We start from the raw sequence: 24,771 nt of genomic DNA on the forward strand, positions 1-24,771 counted from the left end.
GGCGTGTCTTATCACGTCCGCTGATAATCGCAGGGAAAATTCGCGGAATCACACGCGGAGAGATCGAGAGTTCGACGCGCTCGCTACACCGTGCTCGGTCGGCTTTATCGGCGAGAAACGATTAAACGTACGTACAAAACGCGTCATCCCTCCGGGTTTCCGCTACACGGAAACGCCTACGACTCCGAGATCGCAAACGGAAACGCGACTGCGGCACTAACAATTCGTTACATTCATCACTCACCTGTTCTCACGTTCGCGGCCATTTTTCATTCGTCGCGGCTCGCTGCGCCAGCCGACGTCATTTCAGATTATGACAGCGCAAATTTCAAACTTCAAGCCGCTTTCAAATTTATTATCCGTTACAAATTTGATACTGTAACGCAGTGTTAACTAATCAGTCGCATATATATCGCTGTATCTATGTATGCGATTCTGTTTCTTTGATATTAAAACTTATCAAGCGTGCAATCTCTTTAATCTATATTCGAATCCTGGAAAGTTTTATGAAGTTTGAGTAAGTAACAAAAATAATCTACTTTCTCCAGACTGTTTCGACATATCTAATTTTAGATATTACATTATTGAAGATTTAAATCTTTTCTCCTCGAGACTTTCAATATCTAATCTTTTATATTCTTTAAAATCTTAAAGTTTTAAATTTTTCTTTTTTATTTAAATATAATTCTCTCTTTTATGATCATTATATGAAATCCACATGTCTTGCTAGTTTTTTATGGAGTTACAAAAGTTATACAAAAAATTGTTTAATATGTATTTCTTCTTTATTATAACTGAAAAAGTGGATCTTTAAAATGCAAAATAAAATTAGATTAACATACTTGTAGACCCTGACCGGTAATAAACTGATTTTGGAACTTATCTAAAATGCTATCAAAAACAATAAATCGTGGATATTATATTAAGGAATTTATATAATTATAAGATAAATGATATTTATCGTACACATCATGTTTATATATGTGCTAATTTGATTCCTAAATTCCATTTTATATTTTTAGCTAACTTATTTATTTTAAATTAAAATTTGACTCTTCCAAAAAAATATATAATATCGAAAATTCGCATGTGTGATAAATCGCCGTTAATTGGCCACTAAACAAAATAGAGAAAGAGAACACGACGATCTTCATCATAAACGCAATTTTATTTTGCCTATATACAGAAAGAGAAAATTCCCTTGTCGCACCTAGATAATGATTTAATGATTAATCGTGTCTTAGGACAATTAAAAGTTGATGGACGCGTGTAGCGTTTGTACCCTGACTTAAGATGATACGAGAGGAATTATAAAGTCGGGACCGACGTTGTCCCGGACGGGAATTATAAAATAACAAGGAAAAAAGGTCTCTCTCTTACTTACTTCCGCGAAAGTTAGAAAAGAGTTCGGGTAGGTAGGTATGTATTTTAAATACAAGAACACATGGTACTTTCGTCAAACATGAGGGATCAAGATAAGGATCGAGTCACAGTCTCGATCGACAATCTCATCGTCCCTGCGTTTTCCTCTTGAACTTCAATGCTAAGCCGATAGTTCTACGAACGAGAATGCTTCGTCGTCACCTGACATACAGATTATAAGCTTTGAATCACATGAGGCTAAATTTCACCGACAATCCAAAGTTATTAATATTTATATCTTTTAATATTTCGTCAGAAAATTCTATTATGACGAGTCATTCTTAAGAAAATTTTTCAAAATAGGATGTGCAGCCTCATGTGCTAAACTGATACAAGATCGTCGATCGTTTACTTTGTTTCGTTTTTAAATTCGAAACAGTTTAACCTAGTGAGCTGAACATATATATCGCGCAAGCGATGACTTCAAACTTCGAAGGTTTGATGTCAAAAGAGGGTAATTCTCGTGTCTTTGATTAACTAGAAAGAATTCTACCTGAAAACATTGCCCTTGATGAACACATTTATATATTCATAGATACTCGTCATTTGAGTAATCCAGAAGCGTATTTTTATTGTTCTTAAGTTAGAAATTCACTGATCAACATGTATTTCGTGTTTTCTCTAATAAAGTTAATTGTATAGGCCACATGTCCAAGCAGTCTTGAACTTTTCGGGCAATGTTTCTAGGTCAGAGAACGAGGTTTTATCGTGTCTAAATAAGAAATATCCCTTCTTTTATTTCCGTCTAGTAAATTTGATTGACTCTGTGATATAATGATGATAAGTAAACGGATATATAGGAAGAATGAGCCGGATGTTAGGTTAGAAACTCGTTCAATAATTTGTTCGATTTTGCTCTGGTAAGATTTTGAGCGTTATTAAGCAATTATTCTCGTGTGCTATATTATTTTATATACAATATATATTTTTTACACGAATTTTTAATTTGAATCCGACTCAATCTCTAATCCCATTTATTCATCGCTTTATACTATGTATATACTATACTATACAAAGCTCACTAGAGTTGTATTCGAATTTACATTACGTTCCAGTCGCTCGTTCGAATTTATACATAGCTATTTTTTCATGGATCAACCAGTATAGCATAAAAACCATCCCATGTAGATGCGCAATGCGAAATATCGAGAAAGTCGAGTATGTACTCGAGTGTATCTAACGCACAATACAAACATCGAATTCGATCGTTTACAATAATTAATATACATGGACTTCAGAGACACAGATGATCGCAAGTAACCGCTCGCTTAACAATCTGTATATTTTGTATCACATACGTCGCTTAGAATCCGCAAGATTTTATCACAAAGGATTCGCACGCGCGCGAATATACTTGTAAGCAACAAGGCGAATGATTTCTTGGACCAAGTAATGGCAATGTTTCTCGAATCTAAGATTCTTTAGCCAATAAAGACTTTTGTAATCACTTGCGTCACGTTGCCTCCGAAATTGTAAGCGGAGAATGACCAAAATCGAGACGCTATTTTACAGAGGATCCCTTTAATTATTTTCGTTGTTCAGTGCTTCAACCGTGAGTTATTTCGGGACTAGAGTGAGCTTACCTTTAATGAGACATAATATCATCTTGCGTTCAAAGTTCCAGCTTCGACCATTCAACTCCAAAGTTACAGCACTAAACGAAGAAAACAGTTCAGAGGAATTAATTTAGAATAGACTTTGGTTACTCTCCTCTATATAAAAATTTCCATCGAGAACGTTACTCTTTCGTTCTTTGTTAATATATTTCGAAGCTTATTCTAGGCCGTTCTTTATCGGCGAAAAAAAGAGGATCCGGCATCTTTAGCCGTGTTTAGCCGCGCGTCTCTGAGACATAAAGATCGATACAATTTTTCAATACAGGTTGGAGATTGCGCGACTTGAACGTATATAAGTGAAGCGTGATTCAGCTGCCATTAACACATTGACTGCCAAGGTATATATTCATCTTTTTTTTTTTTTTTTAAGAATAGGATCTTTTACTACACATTGCTCTCTTTTGATAACAGTTTCGTTCAATCCTTTACATGTTGATATCTTTTCCGAATGCGCTATATCAAACAAATCGAAGAATGTTTCAGTTGTCGAAACTTATCGCTATATTCCCTATAGACACAGCCAATGTGTTAAAAGAAAGTTATTTTTCTCCTTCCTTCTTCTTTTGATTGCGCTAACTCTTTTCTCTCGGCCTGATAATTCGGCCCGGTTATCGGCGCGAGAGAAGCACTAGGATGCGAAAGTGACGCCGTCGCGCGCAGATTAGTGATTCTTCCCCCGAAGGAGAGTCAGTCTTGTTGAGGATTGGTAGGTAGCTCTGGTACGAGTTGGTCCTGACACGAGGACCTGTTACCGGAAGCTGTCAACGAGTATAACCGTAGCGGCTTTGACAGCCACGGATGCAGTGGCACGTCCTCGGCGTATGGTCGCTCGGACGGCTCCTTTCGCAGCAACGAACGGATCAGGCACTTGGCACGCGGGCTCAGGCCCTCCGGCACCGCGAACTGGCCGCGCGAGATCTTGGCGAAGAGGGACGCGTGCTCGGCGTCATTGAACGGATAACGACCGACCAGCATCGTGTAGAGCAACACGCCCAACGACCAGATGTCTGCTGCTTTGCCGGAATAGGCACGTCCGGAGCGCAGCACTTCCGGCGCGACATACGCCGGGCATCCGCGTCGGTCAGTCAGCTTGTCGTCGTCGTTCTCCACGATCACCGCGTCCTCGAGGCTCTCCAAGCGAAGCCGCGTTCTATAAAGACAAAAAAAGAAATTAGAATTCATCAAAGTGTGTGGAATTTTTCAAGACAAGCGTCACTTTCAAAACAAGCGAATTTTATCTGAATTCCTCTTCCTCCTTTTGTTAATCTTAATTTATTTAAGTTTTCGGATACACAAGAGCGATTCAAAAGCTGACGAGGGCGTATAATAAATGACACCTAGTATCGAGAAAATTAAAGACCAAGCTACAGAGAACAGAGTATTAAATCTTGCTAAAGATTTACGATCCTTTTGATTCGTCGTCGTGCGAAATTTGTTCCGCGTGTCTCGAGCATGCGTTGCGCCAAGTCTTGTATTTATTATCGACCTGGCTATGATCTGGCCGCGAGTTTGCGAAGCGAAACCGAGAATCTCTAATCGTGCAACCTTTTATGCGCGCGCGCCCGAAGGCAAGGTATTTCAATTTAGCAAGAGGACACCGCGATTGAGCCATCGCCATCGCTGTTCTCAGTCCGTCGTCGGTAGTGATGGAATAAGGCGCAACGACAGGAGAAGGAAAGGAGAGGAAAGCGCAGCTGGCCGCTCGCGGTTCCCGCTGCGTTGATCAACCTGCAACGCGGAAGTCGCGCGTGTACGTAATATTCTTGGCTCTTGGGTAACTTCTGAACTCTCCTTCGATGTAAGTTCTCGTAGTCTCGCCCACGATATTCGGTCGAGACGCAGTGGCGTAGCCAACTCGAGAAAGCGCTACAAATTACACATAAAAAGATGTGCTCCTACAAAAATATTTTTTCGGCTCTATCTATATTATTTTTAAATCATTTACAACAAAGATCTGATATACAGATATATTTTATAGAGCGTTATCTTTAAAATATTTTACTTATCGGATGATAATACCTTATTTATTTATTATAAAATTTTGTGTACAAGATGTATTTCTGTGCGCGCTTACAATTACTAACACGATATATTTAAAAAAGCAAATAATCGAAAGAGATGAGTTTCCAGTTCCTAAAGTTGTCATTATGTGTCAAATAATTATTTCCATAATATCAGGAGTAAAATGTATGTTTCTCGAGAAATCAAATTCGCTAGTAAAAAGTGCATTATTGTATTATTTTAATCTCAATTATTGTACACTATTAATTGCCGTCTTATCTCAATATATCTACATTTTTATATATATTTTTTCATAAGTATAAATTAAAAAAATTTATAACAGGGTAAAAATATTTATTTACACCAAGCGATTAAAATAGAATTTGTATTAATTTATACAATATAATTTATAAAATTTATCAAATTGTACATTTTGAAGACATATTTTAATGAAATTGTCGCGATTGAGATTTGTCATTATTTCGGAAGATTCGAGTGTCACGGAACGCATCTTTAATGAACACACATGTCACGCGAGAGAGTCGTTACACGATCTTGACAATCCGTACGAGTGTCAATGGCCTCTCTCGCGAGCAAATGAATCGAACCAGCGCGATGGCACGCTAGACTGTTTGTGATGAACCAAACGCGGTCGCGGAACGAGAGAGAGAGAGAGAGAGAGAGAGAGAGAGAGAGAGAGAGAGAGAGAGATTATTGTATTATTTTAATCTCAATTATTGTACACTATTAATTGCCGTCTTATCTCAATATATCTACATTTTTATATATATTTTTTCATAAGTATAAATTAAAAAAATTTATAACAGGGTAAAAATATTTATTTACACCAAGCGATTAAAATAGAATTTTGTATTAATTTATACAATATAATTTATAAAATTTATCAAATTGTACATTTTGAAGACATATTTTAATGAAATTGTCGCGATTGAGATTTGTCATTATTTCGGAAGATTCGAGTGTCACGGAACGCATCTTTAATGAACACACATGTCACGCGAGAGAGTCGTTACACGATCTTGACAATCCGTACGAGTGTCAATGGCCTCTCTCGCGAGCAAATGAATCGAACCAGCGCGATGGCACGCTAGACTGTTTGTGATGAACCAAACGCGGTCGCGGAACGAGAGAGAGAGAGAGAGAGAGAGAGAGAGAGAGAGAGAGAGAAAGAGAGAGGCCGCAGCTTTCTTCGCAAACTTTCACCGCCAGCCGCGCACAGAACGACACGATATCACTCCGGGTTCAAGAACCTCTTGGCGGATTCTAGACGCGATGTGATTTCTTGGACAGTCCGTGAAATTTACAAACCCGAAACGTTTGTCGATATTAGGATCACAATAGTTATTTAAATGCGATCAATTTACTCTTGTTTCTCTTGGTTCTTACTGTTGATATTACGATTGTGGAGTTAAAAGGAAAAAAACAAATAATGAAAATCATGAGAGTCATTAATCAGGATCATTTAACTATGCTCGCGGATGCGATCGTGAATTAATGTTTCTAGATAGCAAAATTGACTTTAAGATTATTTTTTTCCTGCGATTACAGCGATCTTTATGTTGGATAAGGAAAATCCGGAACTAAATAACATCGCACGAGTGTGAAATATGAATCTCATATGAATACTTAGAAAAATTATTCTATATGATATCTTATATTTATTTTATAAATATAAAACAGAATAATAATAATTTTCTTTAAATATAAGAATCACTTCTCATGTTTTTATTCTAAAATAGCGATTTTATAATTAGCGTTATTAATATCAAAATTAAAGGTTTAAGACATGATTTATAACTACAAGCAATGAACATTTTAATTCTATTTTAATTCTTCAATTTTAATCCTTCATAAATATTCACAAGTACTTCCGGATGTACGCAAAAATAAACGCGAATTCACGTTTCAAGTCAACATCACGAATTTACAGTTTCAAGAATAGAGAGTGCCTCGTATACGCGTGCGAAGAATCGAGACCGACGATTTTAGTCGCATGGATCATTAACCTCGCGAATGACGATCCTCCTGATTAAATTCGGCGTCGAACCGGACCAACGTGCCGTTGCGAAAGGTGCGTGGCAGAGAGAAATCCGGTCACGAGACCGAATCATGCTTTTCACTGAGAGTGCGAACTAACGTTATATACTCGACAACGACGCGTGTGTTTTACCGCGAGACGTGCGCGTGACGTATCCAACAATTACCATACGTCGAACTCCATATACGCAGCATCCGGGAAAAGACTGATTTGATCATTTTAATCCGTCCATTGTAGACGACCGATGAAAGAGAGAGAAATCACCGCGAAAGATCAGGAACTAAAAACTCACGTGCAAAGTTGCTATAAATTTTAAAAAGGAAAGAGACACGCTCACGAATTTCAAATCGATTAACAAATTTGACGTGTAAATTTTTTATCAGAATATATATATATATATATATATATATATAAAATAGAAAGACGATATATTAAACACTCGACTAAAAGTTTAATACGTCAATTTAAATTTCTAATTCTTACTTAGCCCATAATTGTCTAAAATTTCGCCAACGACATATCGTAACCGCATGCGTTACGGTAATCTCACGCTTGCGTCCTAAGCGTTCGCGTTTATCCGAGGAAGGCGAGAAAGGGAGGAAAGGATACTACACGCCGTGTTGGACGTCAACCGCGCTGGTGGAACGAACGAGCCACGCGTTTCCTAATTATACCGACATTTCAAAACCAACAGCCGATGAACCAATATGCTTTTCTGACTTGCAACATTCCCCGGACTCTCCTTATTCTACGTGCGCGCGCGGGAGCACCAGCAACAGCAGCAGCAGCAGCAGCAGCAGCAACAACCCGCCGAGCGGCAGGGATGCGATTAGCCAACAACGGACCGACATATGAGTCGATCTCCCACCCATCGCCGATACACCCGGCCTGGCCTAGCTCGGCTGGTTGTAGCTCTTATGTGCTTGCCTCTGTCACAGCGACACGTGGGTGCGTCGTCATATCGTGGATAGTCACGCCGAGATAACGTCGCGCGCGAGCAGGCTTCGCATACACACCCTCACTCACGACTCGCGGTTTAACGAGAATTCAATAGAGGCATGATAAATGCAATAGCGGACACCACGTCATCACTTTGTTCGCAATCCAGAGGAGGATTTGTAATCGTTTGTTACTACTAGGTGGTTTCGATACACCTGCTTAAATTTGTGAAAATTTAGCTTCAAATTAAATTTATAGATATATAATATTTCTTTCCCTCAAACGTATAATTGTTCGCGCCGAATCTGGAGAGAATATTAATTTCTGAAGAATTTGTAAAATAAATGAGTATTTAGGGACTGGAATTTGATACATCCACGAATGGTGTGTTGATACATCTACATGCAAAACGAACATTTCAACGTTAGCGAAACGCGCTCTCCTTCTTTCGAGCGAATGCCACGGATCCTCAATGAATTGCTTTGTATTTATTTCATTTCCATATTCACTCGTATTTTTTTCCAGCGTTGAGAACAGAGAGGTCACTCTCACACGAGAAAAACACACCCACAGCAATCGATTTCCCCTTCACTCGGAAAAGCGAACGCGAACTTTACACTATGGATATCTTCGATATCTTGATCTAGGGATGACGAATGTCATTTATCAATTTTCAATGAATTGTTGGGAAAGACACTTTCGATCGCTCTGTGTGTGTTCAGTATGCACTATTTGTGAAAACAATTCATATCATAATATAAATAATATAAAATATATAAAAATACAAAATTGACAAAAAATTCTGAAGAATGAAAGAGAGAAAGAAAAATGATGTCTTTTTATTAATAATGTAACGTTTTAGAATAGATTGTAAAAAGATTAGCGAATATTTGGTTTACAATAGAAAACAATAAAAAGATTATCAAAACAAGAAACAGGTTTGTGATATAAATAAAAATTCAGCAAAGCTGAGTTAATTATGATAATTGTAGGAATACCTACCTCGCTTCGTCGGCGAAGACAAACTTCCGGAGCTTGAGGTCCCTCAGCACGACCCCGTACTCATGACAAGTCGCAACAGCCCTGGCCGCCTGCCGGAAGAGCCGTCTCGCCTCGGGCTCGCGCAGTCTCCTGCGCGCCCTTACGTAGGCGTGCAGGTCACCGTGATGGCCCTCCAAAAGGAGATAGCGCCGACCTCCAGGTGCTTCCACTACGCCCGCCACGCCGCTCGCCGCGCCGGTGCCCTCCAGACGAAGGTGGGCCTGCAGCAATGCCTCGCAACCTTTGTCGCCCACGGTCAGCGCCTGAGTCAATTCGAATGCATCGTCGGTTAAAAACGGGTCGGAAGTGAATTATAAACGTATGTGTTTTTATACTATTCATTAGGAATTGAAAGATTTGGTTTCTTAATTTTACACAATTTATTTTTGATAAATCTATTTTTGGTATATTGTAAGACATATTTTATTAAAAAAAGCAAAAGATTATTTTCTCTTTAACAAACATTTTTGACGGAAATTCTATTTTTGATCATTTAATTTGAAATCGGACGAAATAAATTATCAACGAGCTTGAATTATTCCAAGCGGATATCCTTGAAAAAACGATTTAATTTCACGAATTTAAATGATAATTAGAAAGATATGTCGCCATGATTCTTCGTTTCGTCATACGACATCGAACACGATGTTTAAGATTGATAAAATTACATCCGTTCTAATTTTCTTAATTATTTTCCAAGTTAATGATTGGATTTGGGTTTCAGATACATACCAACTAATTTAAGAGAATCATACATATTAAGCTTTAATTAAGATTAATCTTCGATGTATTTACGCGATAAAGAGTAGAAGGAAATGGATAAGAGTCTAATCAATATTATGTATATATATATATATATATTTTTGACAAATAGATAAAAATGCTGAAATTATTTTATTATTAGATGCAACGAGCTCTCCTTAATTTACAGTGATACGTTACGACGACATATAGGCTTGCCATAAGCGGCCCGAAACGGGAGGAGAAAGTTAGAAGAAAGTTCAAGGGATTTGCAAATCCCAGTCGTGTAATTACCATAAGATAAATGAGCAGTTTAATTTGCATCTATAACTTAAACCGTCCGCCGTCGATAAATAAAGGGACCAGACATCTCTGCTCACATTCGCATATCTGCGGAGATTTTTATCGCGATCTTACAATTAATTTTATTTTGATTATATTTTAATTAATATCACTTATCTCATATAAAGGAGAGAAGAAGAAAAATTGCAATTTATAAAAATACTTGAAAATATATATATATATCTCGTTTTAAAAAATTGTTTGATACAATTACTGTTTATAATATATTTGCGTTATCTTTGCGTTATCTCAACATTTTGTAAGCAATTTTACTTAACACCAAAGCGGGCTTTATTTTGAATGAGATTGACTGAAATCTCGTTAAATCTTTCGCTGGGTGACGGGCCACAAACCGCGTTTTATCTAAGGAGGAACTTGAAGTTCCGTCCGCGGAACGGGGTTTATAGGTAGAGATGGATCAAAGTTTTTAAGTCTCCTGAGACTGACGAGACCTCGTATAATTCAAGCCTCGCTGCGCTGTATTTCTCGAACATCCTGTTACAACATCCATTACATCAAGAAATCAATTACGATGTAGTCAGAAATGACAAATGTCTTTGTTTAATCGGCGTATCAAAATCTCTAGATTATGTTAATATTTATTTCGTAAATAAGAGAATATAAGACCTCTTTGACAAATTATTTTTAATGTCTCTTTAAAAAGTTTACTTTTTTAAATTGCGTTTATTAAAAAAAATATTTAAAATGCCCTTTTAATTTTTGATGCAAAATTGAACAGATATATGTAAAATATAAAAAAATTAGAAAATGTCAAATATAACGAATGCGTCAAAAACAAATGTTGATTAACAGTTAATTTAATATTAATTTCTTTGGCCATTCCGGCTTTTTAAATATTAATAAGCATTATTTTTTAATGATGGTTACAAATCAAACGGATTGTATTAAACGATTGAATAATAAAATTATTCGCGGAATTATCAATGATAAAACTGAACGAGATGGCTAAAAAATCTCACTTATCGGGTAGCACCATCGTCATCATTTCTCGTAATACAACTCGTACATGAGTCGACGACGGATGCTTATCACGCTTCTTTTCCTCCGCGGCCGTAAAGATGACACCTTCTGCCAAACGTTGCGAGGATCGCCGAGCGCGTAACACGTGGCGTGACGGCAAGAAAATGTCCATTAAGGCGCAGAAGTAAAGATTACATTCGTAACGTTTCGCTGGTACACTGGCATGGGGGTTGAAATTGGGGAGGATAACAGTGCGGCCGCTTATCGCGGCAATAAAAGACATCTCGTGCAAGATTGGCATGTTGCCCATCGTACAGCATCGACATCTCTCTGCTCTCTTTTAGGCGCGCAACGCGGATGTTGGCTCATATCTCCATGTCTGTATCAACGTGAAGCACGCTCATCCTTCAATACCGCTGTGACACAATAAAACAATCATCAGGCGTATACTAAGAATGAATGTACCCAAATAAAGGTGTATCTCTGAAAGCATGGGCAATCTTACATTTCGTTATTGGCGATATAATAATCAATATGCAAGAATCTTGAAAAGTTATTATTAAAATGAAAGTTTTACACAATAAAAATTCAGAGGAAAAATAACATTTTTAGAATGTTTTTTAACAAGACATTCAAAATAAAAATTTCTTATATTGATTATATATTTTAAAGCTGCTTTACAAAATTGTATTAAAATTAATAACAATTAATTTTCCGAATTATTATTGATTATTATCATTATTTTATTATTGTTTTCAGAAAATAATAATTGTGATAAACTTATTGTTTTAAATAAGAATATTTGATAAATGTAGTAATTATTAAAAATAAATTTCTGCTAAGTCTTGCCACTACAATGTATTCTTTTATATAGTAAATATACAAAAAAAAATCTTTATTAAGCAAAGAAATAAACATTAAAAATATTTTGACACGATTAAACATGAACAAATATACCTAATTCTGTTGTAAATCTACGAATCGAGTTATCATACTTAATCGTGCACAATTCGCGAATTTATTGTCGATATGCTTCGTTACTCGGTGATCTTTGATCGTTTACGGGAAAAGCCTCGCGTGATAGATGAATGAATTACAATCCACGTACTTATCGACAGACTTAGCAGTGAATTCAAATGCGAATTTATCGCGTCTGAAGAAGAGGAGACGCTTCTTTGAGAGAGACAATGCAAATGAAGAAAGACATCAACGCGTCGAAGGGAGAAAAGAAAAGAAAGACAGAAAGGAAGTTTATTATATGTTGTAAAAATGTTTTCTCTCTTTCTTTCCATTTCTCTGTTTGGAAATTTTTAAACATTTTATATTTTAATAAGTAAATTTATAAGCTGTAAACATAAAAAGAGATAAATAATGTATGATACACGTGTATCTAAAAATTTTAATAAATAATGCATTTTTAAAAACAGAGAGAATAAGTAAGATTTAAGAAAAAGAAATTAAATATGACATATTCTTGTGTTTAAATACAAATAAATATAAGACGCTTCTGAAATTCACGTGAGAAAGGCATGTAATATATAAAACGCTGATCGATTTTGAAGAATGTCGGAAGTAAATTATAAACGTATGTTTTTATACTATTCATTAGGAATTGAAAGATTTGGTTTCTTAATTTTACACAATTTATTTTTGATAAATCTATTTTTGGTATATTGTAAGACATATTTTATTAAAAAAAGCAAAAGATTATTTTCTCTTTAACAAACATTTTTGACGGAAATTCTATTTTTGATCATTTAATTTGAAATCGGACGAAATAAATTATCAACGAGCTTGAATTATTCCAAGCGGATATCCTTGAAAAAACGATTTAATTTCACGAATTTAAATGATAATTAGAAAGATATGTCGCCATGATTCTTCGTTTCGTCATACGACATCGAACACGATGTTTAAGATTGATAAAATTACATCCGTTCTAATTTTCTTAATTATTTTCCAAGTTAATGATTGGATTTGGGTTTCAGATACATACCAACTAATTTAAGAGAATCATACATATTAAGCTTTAATTAAGATTAATCTTCGATGTATTTACGCGATAAAGAGTAGAAGGAAATGGATAAGAGTCTAATCAATATTATGTATATATATATATATATATTTTTGACAAATTCGTGTACCGATAAAAAATTTTCACATTATAAAAACTTAACGCAGCGAACAAAATTGTCACTTTTGAAATTCTGCTCGTCCAGCTGTTCATCTCTGGCACGTGTTGAAACCTGACACCATTTCGACATTCGAGTCCCATTAGTTTAATAAGAGCACTGTGCGTTCTTTACGAAATCGAGCCGATTGGTCATCGATTGCCGGCTTTGTAAACTCGCGAAGATACTCTCTCGCTCGCAAATTTGAAAAATAGATATAGAGAAAAAGAGGTCAAACTTCAGGCAAACTTGAAAAAGTATTGCATTCAAGTTTTTAACACATTTATCGAACATAATATAATATATAGAATAAAGAACAAAAACCGCAAAAAAAAATATATATATCTAGTGTTATTCATAAACCGACGCGCTCTATTCACACGTCATCAACCTTGAACCCTTGTTAGGAGTTTAATGGCATTAGCTCAGAACGATGATCGCGATCTCTATTCTCCGAAATAGCTATGACTCCTATTTTTTCGAAATCACAAACTCTTGTGATTTGCAAAGCGGACATGTTTGCGAAAGCGTGCGTCACGCGACGCTCTCGTGTAATCGTCGATTAAATTAAACGGCCGTGGTTTTAGTCCGCGATTATGAATAACGGACAGTGCCGGCGATATGCGACGGATATGCGAGGTGAGAGGTGAGACGGGACACGAGGTGACACAACCTTGTATTTGTTCGCAGCGCGATGATGTAAGCCAGCTCGCTCATTGTATAACGCGCGGCGATTGTAAAATGTTAATGGAAACGCGGCGGGAGGGTCCACGCAATAAACGTATTACATGGCGTTTATTAGTCTTCATTCGAGTGATTTCTATCTACGTTTTATTAAAAAAAAAAAAAAATGATATAGATACATGAATTCTTTTGAACGATCGCGAAATCGAAATTTCAAACTGTAAATGCAATGGGGCATAAATAAACACAAACAAACAAATATACTCGATAAACAGGAAATGACGTGCATGTACGTGTAAATTTGCATAAATTTACATACTAATCTTACGAATTTTTGCTAAATAGCCGATTTCGTAGTTCAATTAAACAAAGTATTTGACTTATATTAGCAATCATAACATTCTGTATCAATTAATCCATTTCTATTATGAATATAAAATATTGAAATCCGAAATTGAAACCTTCTTTTCGTTTATATACGAATTTAAACATCCAATTTAGTTATCAATATATTGTATATGTAAAGAAAAATGTTAGATTTATTTTACTTCTTGATTTATCTCAGTTTTGATACGCCAAAAATATTTCAGATTTGAATCGCGAACGAATTTTATCGAATAAATATCTCGACGGAAATCGCCTTTTTATTTAATTAAAGAAACCGATCGACTAGATAGGAATTAATTGAATCTTCCTCGAGGAAATCGTAAACGTTTCTCAGACAAATGCGCTCAGTTACATCGTCGTTGATCTCGCAACGAGTGGAAGCTTCGATCGACCCGAACATTAGCGGACCGTTACGTCCGTGTGTACTCTATTATATAATGCCACAATAGTTGGATGGAAACTCGGCAGCTGCAATGCGCTGTAAAAGCATCCACGTGCGATGCCACCGCCAATATATACGCTTCACCAGACTTATTATGCAAAAGACTAACTCATAATAGTTGTTATCGCGATATATCGCGAAAACCTTCGTTATTTATTACATTATTTGTTTATTAGAGATCTAGGGATGACGAATATCATTTATCAATTTTCAATGAATTGTTGGGAAAGACACTTTCGATCGCTCTGTGTGTGTTCAGTATGCACTATTTGTGAAAACAATTCATATCATAATATAAATAATATAAAATATATAAAAATACAAAATTGACAAAAAATTCTGAAGAATGAAAGAGAGAAAGAAAAATGATGTCTTTTTATTAATAATGTAACGTTTTAGAATAGATTGTAAAAAGATTAGCGAATATTTGGTTTACAATAGAAAACAATAAAAAGATATAGATACATGAATTCTTTTGAACGATCGCGAAATCGAAATTTCAAACTGTAAATGCAATGCGGCATAAATAAACACAAACAAACAAATATACTCGATAAACAGGAAATGACGTGCATGTACGTGTAAATTTGCATAAATTTACATACTAATCTTACGAATTTTTGCTAAATAGCCGATTTCGTAGTTCAATTAAACAAAGTATTTGACTTATATTAGCAATCATAACATTCTGTATCAATTAATCCATTTCTATTATGAATATAAAATATTGAAATCCGAAATTGAAACCTTCTTTTCGTTTATATACGAATTTAAACATCCAATTTAGTTATCAATATATTGTATATGTAAAGAAAAATGTTAGATTTATTTTACTTCTTGATTTATCTCAGTTTTGATACGCCAAAAATATTTCAGATTTGAATCGCGAACGAATTTTATCGAATAAATATCTCGACGGAAATCGCCTTTTTATTTAATTAAAGAAACCGATCGACTAGATAGGAATTAATTGAATCTTCCTCGAGGAAATCGTAAACGTTTCTCAGACAAATGCGCTCAGTTACATCGTCGTTGATCTCGCAACGAGTGGAAGCTTCGATCGACCCGAACATTAGCGGACCGTTACGTCCGTGTGTACTCTATTATATAATGCCACAATAGTTGGATGGAAACTCGGCAGCTGCAATGCGCTGTAAAAGCATCCACGTGCGATGCCACCGCCAATATATACGCTTCACCAGACTTATTATGCAAAAGACTAACTCATAATAGTTGTTATCGCGATATATCGCGAAAACCTTCGTTATTTATTACATTATTTGTTTATTAGAATAATTTTACTATTATATTAATACCGTGATTCAACTAATTTTTAATTCGCCCAACATTTTGCGAAAATATTTAAGACAATCCGCTTAAAAGAATATATTGTAAAAGATCACATATATTATTTATTCAATAGTATATAATTGCATATTACTAATGGAGAAGAAGTTTAGATATTAGAAAATAAATACTGCAGATTTAAATTGATAATGACAGAATGTCTGCAAATCCCTAGCCAAACGACTTATGTGTTGACGAGCGAAACGCTTGATTGTTCAACTTGGAGCAGATAATTTGTAAAAAAAAAATCTCGATGCTGACCTTTGCAACGAGTTGCTGACCGCTGTGCACGTCGACGCATCGATAAAGAGCGCTACCCTCGGCCGGACCAAGAAGCAAGAATCGATCCCCGAGTATGGTCGGCCCCCCGTGAAGGTCGGTGGGCACAGACTCGCAGGTCGGGAAGACGCAACTCGGCGGCACCACCGCGCTGTTCTCGTCGCTGGCCGGCTGTTGCTGCGGCGACGACTGCTGATGAACGACATCCTGGCTGCCGTTAAGACCGACCAGGAACTTGGTATTGTTGGTACGGGTCGGTACTTGCAGATGCAGTGGATGCTGCCTGGCCACTCTCCTCATGTTGCGTCCCGCGCACACACTCGGTATATCACTCGTGCACAGACAGAGTTCCTATTATATTGTCCTGGTTCACGCACAGCGATCGCGGATTATGATAAAATGCGTTGAACACTTCGTACGTCACTTAGTCGCGATTTAGTCGCAATGTGTTAGGAATACCGGCATTTACATGTACAAAGAGCGCAATATGGATTCGGTTTCACGACGGGTTTGGCTTTTCTATAAGCTCTAATGAGTTAAGCTATTAATTAGAAATATCACTTGTGCTTTTGAGGGGGGCGAGTGGAACCCGTGCAGTGCTGTTTCGCAATGTCGCTGCGCCGGGTTCTTGGACGGAGAGAGATCTTCGTGGATAATCAGTCGGTCGCTGTCGAGAACTGATTCTGCAACACAAAAGGAACGAGAGTATTAGAAATAGAATACTACACAGAGTTACGTATGAGTTTATCTCGATATATATCACCTCTTTAATTTCAATCTTTAATTAAAAACAAAGTATAATATATTCAGTGGCTTAATATTTTAATTGCATAGGGATCTTTATATTAGAAAAGTCAAATTAAAAACGCGATCACGTTTATAGCAGATCATAACGATTACGAGTACAAATGCGAATCACGATAAACCGGCGTTTAATTTTACGTCTTGCTCTCCGATTCGCCGTCGTATCTTTCGCGAGATATAAAAAGAAAGAATATTTTATTCTCTCTTGATAATCCGTGCGATGCTGGCCCTGGCCAAAATAGCAGAAGAAGCATGGCGCACCTACACCACAATTACGCCTACATGTTACACGCCCGTACGCGTGTGCATGATTCGACGATGACAATAGTTCCGTTCGCAAAGTCCATAATGTAATTCACGGACAATTTCAAAATGAACGACGTTTCGACATTCCTGCCTCGTGCGCAATTTCTACAGTCGAGAAGGGGGCTTCGTAAGGTCAGGGAGATATTGTCAGGACGCAGGGACAACGGCGACTCGAGTTATCTCGAGCCAATCTCACGACGCGGCCACGTTATGAATATTAATCATTCATTTAATTATATCGTCACGTAGGTGTAAATATTTTTTTTTTTTTTTACAGAATAAAACATAGAAGTAAAAAAATATGTAAATATTGTATTTACAATGTGTTAATCGTCTTTTATAAATATCAAGCAAAGTGCAAATGCAAATTTTGCAGAAGTTGCGAGAGAAAGTCAATGGACGTAACACCGTTTTGCACAAATGCTTACTTCATTCGTAGAATAGAAATTGCATTGCGTTTAATTACCAAAGAACGAAGAGATTATTCATATTGAACTTTCGTAACGTTTATGTTATAAAACGGCATAGATTGTTCCTGTTACAAAAGTATCGATACGGCTCTGCGGATACCTAGAGACGGTACTGACTGCAATCGAAGATATCTGAGGCGACGAAAGGATATTACGTGATAGTTTTATGAATGATCGAACGCAAAGAGGAGATGTACACGTGACCGGCGGTAATAGACGCGAAAAACATCGCGATATTATTTGCGGAAGGAAAGATTCTCCCCCTCTCCAGGGAGAGGGGTACGGCCGAATTTATCCGAGATCGCCTGAAATAGTAGCGGCTGCGATGATCCACTCGCATCATGACTCACGCGCGTAATTTTATCGTAAATACTCCGCTTCCCCCCTTGTTCTCCCCCGCCACCCCCGATAAATGTCGATGACACGCTGTTGATCCACGATGTTTACAAAACAATTCAACTGTTCGCCTCATCATCGAACTCCATGATTACACGATTGAATTACACTAACGAATCGCAATAAATGTAAATTTATAGCTGAAAGCATAAAATTAAATGGGAATATTCAATTTTGTGTCAATCAAGCGTCTCAATTTCCGATATCGAAATTACGTTCTAAATAAATGTAAATTTATATAGTTGAAAGCATAAAATTAAATGGGAATATTCAATTTTGTGTCAATCAAGCGTCTCAATTTCCGATATCGAAATTACGTTCTGTTTTACAGTAACACACACATTGATTGATGTTATATTCGAACTTTCTATAAAATATATATATATTTCAAATACTCGTCAAATTATCGAGGCATTCATAAATCTACGTAACCGAATTGTGTAGAGTGAATAAAGATTCATGCATAAACAGTACTCGGCTTATCATGAAGAAATTTAGGAGTTTCTGCTCAAATTATAAACAGAGAATATCTCTCTTTACCGCAGTTTTTTTTTTCGACAATTTATACAAAAGCTTTAATCAGTTACGATAAAGTTTAGCAAGTGTATCGTAGCAAAATTAAACAAATAAAACTAACATTTATGCTGAAATTTGCTTCCGCGGACGACATCGCTCTTCGAGTAGCGCGTTATACATTTTCATCCGTATAATCGTTCAATGCCGATTCAAGATATGCAAATATCGCACGGTCGTCTTTCAGGAAGCTCCCCGAAGCGTACAACTGGCGTGCCGCGTATGCTCATTTTCATGCGACTTCGTCGTATAAACGTAAATTCAACAAAACAAATTCGATCTCACGTCAAATTACAGCCCCGTATCTCTTTTCGTAGCCACATTCAATGACGACGTTAGAAATGAGAAATTATACGTATAATTCCGTGTTTTATAACATATCGAAGTATTGTAATATTTTTTTCACACACACAACACAATTAATATTTGATAGAGAGAAATAAAATTTATAAAATATACCCGACTCTCCTTCTGAATAAATAAAAAAACTGCAGATCTCGTTCGCGTACAATTAAATTTTATTTTCTAGAAGCATAGAATGAATATATATATATATATATATACGTTAACGTTTATTTTCAATTATACTAATTAAAAATTAGGATTAATAGATCATTGTTCTTGTTCAAACTGAATAGTGAATTAACGACGATAATTAACAACTCGACGATAATGAACAACAGAGTCGAACGCGAAGACCGGCATTTCATCGAATAAATTGCCGATAAACGTGACGAAATACTATGCAGACCTTGAGTATGCGAAACGAAGAATCCGATGAGACAGAATATCGAGAGACTCGAAGTAGAATGGATAAATCGCAATCTCTCCTCTACGCAAGATATATAATTGAAGATAAAATTAACGTAAAATCCGGTTTCTATGTATTATCTTTTTCTTTTCTATAATTACGAAGAAAAGTTCTACATTTTTTTACGGCAAAAGCTTTTATGAGGGATTAATATAATATTTATATTAGCACATCATTGTTAACGGCTTATATTATTATCAGAGTCTTAGCATTCGTGATAATTTTAGTGATCGATGATTGGAAATAACTATGTCAGACAATTTTGAGTGATATATTACTCAATCCTGGTTGTTTACGAACTTTGTATCGTATCGTTTAAAAATCATATATCATTCGCATGGCAGATGCTGACTGATGATACTCGCGGGACCTCCTCCATTACGATATCTACGCACTTGCGCAAAAGTTGACAACACCGACGCAACAACGAGTCTCCAGCGGCTCCAAAGATCAGGGCTGTGCAACGCGATCTCCTTCCCCCCACCGTCCCTCTCTGCACCCCCTCGCCATCGAGTTTCCTCTTCGTTGCGCGATACGAACGAGATGGCGAATAATCGCAACTTGTTTTTATCACCGTAGAGGTCTTTCCAAGGCGGAAAGCGGCTTTATCACCGATCACGTGGATGCCATGATAATCGCGAGGTCAGAGCCGTATCGACAGGTGAATAGGCCCAGAGTTGAATCGATTATTGGCATCCTCGAGATATTATTCGCCGATGACTTAACGGCAACGACATTCCAATCTGACCATAACGGTTTTTTTTTTTTAATTTAGCTATCACGAATATTTTAAAATAGTTAGATTAATAATCATATATCGTGCACTTCAAAAAAAATCTAAACGGTAAAAGATAGAACTATAAATGCAACCAACTTATCTCATATTCAGTTCTGCACATGTGTCAGATAAAATATGTATCTTAAATGCAAAATATGTAAATCAAACATGAGTCAAAGATGTATGCAATACTCGCTACAAAACAAATTTATATTTATATATTACATGAAAAGTATGAAAGATACCTATAAAAGATCGATATTTCAAAAGAAATGATAAAATCTTTATCATGTATTAAGCTACATGAAGTTTAAATTCATTATGCATTAATAAAAATGCTAATCTTTTTAATAGCTTTCTTCATAATATAAATTTTTTTTCCTATACATGAATATATCTTTGAATAAGTATCGCGTAGTCTTTATGCATAATTTTCTTTAATACGGAGCGAAGGGGGTGTAATTAATTGTAACATAATTAAAATTTTAATCAAATTATGAAAGAATTACAGTTGTCGAGTCGTGACGAGTCAAGACGGTGCCCGGATTTCGTGGCCACCGATGTAGCCGGCAGGTGCGTGAACCCAGGGCACTGTCGAGGTCTTATCCACCCCTCCACGTGCGTTCCCTCAATGAAACGCGCGTATCTGACGAAATCGCGAGTTCGGAATTAGTAAAGTGTTGCGTTGTCGTCGTCGTTGTCGCTGTCGCTGTCGCTGTCGCCGCCGCCGTGTGTGTCGAAACGACACGCGCAAGCGTGCAACCGGCAGTTTGTATGTTCGTTTTACCAGAGAGAGAGATATCCTTCGGTAAGGTCAAAATGGCGGAGAGCTCCACGATTGTCTCACACGCGCGCGCGCGCGCGCGCGCGCGTGATATTGCGGGCACCGTTTGCATTAATAGCGCGTGCAACCAAAACGTGACGCAAGTTCGCGAAATAAATGACCTGATACCATTTTGTCACGTCCACCGTTTATATACTGCGAAAATATCCATTCCGATTAAAGCCGACCCGATTTTTCGAAAAATCGAGAAATTCAACTCTTATCGCGCAGCATCCTCTTTCTCTTTCTCACTCTTTCTCATTTCAACATTTCGCAACATAGGATCGAAACCGCATTGATCTCGCCGGGCATTAGTTCCGGTGAAGATTAGGAAAGATGGATTTTATCACCGGTTGTCGCGTTTCCTTCGTCAGAAATAACAAAAAAAAAAAAAAAAAAAAAATTGTTTTCGTCGGTGGACATAAACGTAAACCCACTGAGATCATACCGGTTTTTAGTGTCTGCGTCAAATCATTCATTCAATATAAACACCATCATTCAGTGTAAAACTGACTACGCTGACTCAATGGAAATAAACAAAAAGAGATACATCTCGATGCGTATTTTCACGTGCACAGTATAAACTAAATATTTTTAAGCAAGAAACAACTATTGAATTCGAGCGAATTGCGAGTTTTTACAAAAATTTTGAAAAGCTCGAAAGATTTTTAATAGAGTTGTATTTTTAATAAAACGAGGAAACGCGATTTCAAAATATTGCTCATACATTTGAAATATCACAATGCAAAGACATCTGTGATTTCCTTGACATGAATCTCGCGAATGTTTCTTTAATGACATCGTTACATCCGGTCGGCTTTATCAGAAAAGGATTACGATCCAGATCCGCGAAATCATTACGAAATGCAGAGGCTATGACGCAGCATTCATTCGGTGTCATCCGGTTTTTTTTTTTTTTTTTTTTTTTGACACATGCGACAATAAACGATCGATATTTCGGCAGTGCAAAAAGTGATCCGAAATCCGAAACATAACACCGTTTCCTACCGGCAATTACAGTCTTATTAGGAATTGAGATCGTTATAATTAAAAAAAAAAAAAAAACAATGTGACCGAAACGTGCGAATCGTGTAGAGTAAAATATACTCTTCTATTGCATCGAAAAATTAAAGTCGTAATTGCTCTGTCTCGAGTGAAGAAATTTTAATGAATTGCGCGATCAGGTCAGTTCGGTTGCAACCAGCAGATAAGCCGAAGACAATTTTGCGACGATAATAGCGTCAATGCAATAAGCACTGCACTTGCACTGGAGCCACGCGACATAATATACGACGACGATGACGATGATGACGACGACGACGACGTACACAAGCACTCGGCGGCAATGATCGGGGTGTCGCGCTACTATCGTTTCCACCCGCGAAACGAGTAATCCCCCGAGTAGTATTCCACGGTCGATAATGCGTTTCCTGCGAATTAGGGGACGGTGCACACGCGCCGACTAAATTCCCATCGTCCCGCGCGCGATTCACACTTTACGAGAGAAAGAGAGAGAACATCGCGTCTCGAGACGGAACATTACCTTCGTGTTTTCCTTCGTCGTTTTTTTTGCCGTTCGTCGTTCCTGAATCGGTGGGTGGTTAAGACGATTGGACGTCCGCGGGCGGTACCGCGATCGACCTCGTCAGAGTCTTCTTCTTCTTCTTCTTCTTGGCTTCTCACATCGGCTGCTGCGTCAACGTTGACGGACGCGGCGCGTTGGTTGTTGTATCTCGTTTTCGAAACACGGCCGGAATGATTTTTCGTCTCCCGCGATCAGCTTCCGAGACGAGAACAAAGAGTAAGAGAGAAGGACAGAGAGAACGCGCGCGTGTACACGAGAGAGGAGACTCGTGGTATCCGCGCGACGGACGGTCCAACGTTTTGGGCCGGCCCACCGCTCAGAAACGACGGCGGCAGCAACGAGACGAGAGAACACAGATTAACGATGCCATTGTGCAGCTGACAACTGAGCTTGGCGGACAGGCGAACGCGGACGTAACCCAGACGCACCGCCCTTCGGCAATCTTCGGCCGCGATCGTGGCCGCCGGGTGGGGGTAGGCGCGTTCGGCTAACAGCTAACTTCGCTTCGTCCGCCCCACTACTCCGCCAACCGCCAGTTCCGTCGAGACCGCCTGGGGAGTTTATTCTTTCGCGTGTCAGTGTGACTTAACCTTATCTGAACTTTATATATTATCGGACGATATTTTATGATGTTATATGCTTTTTTTTTTTCACATATTCGGTTGAATATATAAATGAGATATTACAGTCAAATATACTAACAAAGTATATACATATAGAAATACATTTTAATGTATCTCCTCAATCCTTTCTCAATTTTTTCTAAGAAAGTACAGTAAATGGAATTTATGGCATATATTTTATTAATGATTTTATATATATAAAAGTTTTATCAAATTAGATACTCAAAGTACTAATACACAGCATTTGTAATATATATTATATTTGATTTGTTGATAAACATTAAGATTGTCTCAAATTATTATGAAATATATAAAGTAGTGCTAGAAATGTAACACACATTTATAAAAAGCTTGTGTGTATATCTATGGATATTTGTTATTTATTTGTTATGGACTTGTTATTGATATTTTCAATACAATATTCATACTTATCGATCCTAAAAAATTCGTTACCTTTCAAAGGTCACTGATATCATAACAAGATGGAAAAGCACGCGTGAATTCTCTGAATCACCGGAAGCATATTACATCATACGCTGCTGCTATCGTAACACGTGCTACGATTGCGCACGCGGATGATCGTTCCCGTTGTCGCGTACTAGGAGAAGGCGGTCCGTTAAATTCATCACGAGAAAGCAGATGTTCGCGGAAGTAACGGATGTTTCATAATATATGTGAGCATCGTGGTAAGAGGTATGTATCTTACCTGTATCTCTTTGAAAAAATGACAATGATAAAAACGATCAGGGCATCGATCATTGATCGGGGCATCTTGGCGCGAGAGAAGTGCTATTGATTACTTTGATATATATATATACGCGGTATGTATACGTGGACTCTTTTGAATCGCAACACGCGGCCGTATACATGTCAAGTTTTTATCAGCTATATTACAAAGCGTCTTAAGCATGTATAGCGTGTACACCTATACAGTGGTGGAATTATATTTTCTCTCTCTTTCTCTCTACAATAAATTATTACCCTTAGAAAATAATCGTGCGCAAATTTTTCACAATTTACATTGTCTTTATTTTAATTTTAACTATATTAAAATCACACAAAAATTATATAAAATATATTGACAAGTTTGAATAAATTTATCAAGTGTTCTATTTTAAGAAATCTATTTGAGAAATTTTTGAAATCACGA

At 37.1% G+C, this 24,771-nt stretch overlaps 2 protein-coding genes across 3 annotated transcripts in view; both read right to left on the bottom strand.

Annotated features, from left to right (window-relative positions):
• The window catches only part of LOC115239451 (SH3 domain-containing protein 19), a 4,811-nt gene extending 4,496 nt beyond the window's left edge, over positions 1-315 (bottom strand). The window contains exon 1 of the mRNA XM_029813967.1: positions 245-315. Within this exon, the coding sequence (XP_029669827.1) occupies positions 245-266 (22 nt within the window). The 5' untranslated portion in view covers positions 267-315. The remainder of the gene's footprint in view (positions 1-244) is intronic.
• An 840-nt stretch (positions 316-1,155) lies between these two features.
• On the bottom strand, positions 1,156-23,523 carry LOC115239377 (tribbles homolog 2). 2 transcript variants are annotated; one of them, XM_029813870.1, is made up of 4 exons: positions 22,957-23,523; positions 16,435-17,135; positions 9,040-9,341; positions 1,156-4,188 (listed from the first exon to the last, which is right to left on the bottom strand). In XM_029813870.1, exons 2-4 carry the CDS (start codon positions 16,750-16,752, stop codon positions 3,726-3,728), a joined length of 1,083 nt encoding a protein of 360 aa, XP_029669730.1. In that variant the 5' UTR covers positions 16,753-17,135; positions 22,957-23,523; the 3' UTR covers positions 1,156-3,725. The 2 variants fall into 2 exon arrangements, with proteins under 2 accessions (XP_029669730.1, XP_029669732.1); XM_029813872.1 differs by lacking the exon at positions 22,957-23,523 and adding an exon at positions 21,100-21,797.
• Between the last annotated feature and the right edge of the window lie 1,248 nt (positions 23,524-24,771).

The sequence above is a fragment of the Formica exsecta genome, unplaced genomic scaffold (assembly GCF_003651465.1).
Source record: "Formica exsecta isolate Colony F162 unplaced genomic scaffold, ASM365146v1 scaffold38, whole genome shotgun sequence".
In the NCBI taxonomy this organism is placed as follows: domain Eukaryota; kingdom Metazoa; phylum Arthropoda; class Insecta; order Hymenoptera; family Formicidae; genus Formica; species Formica exsecta.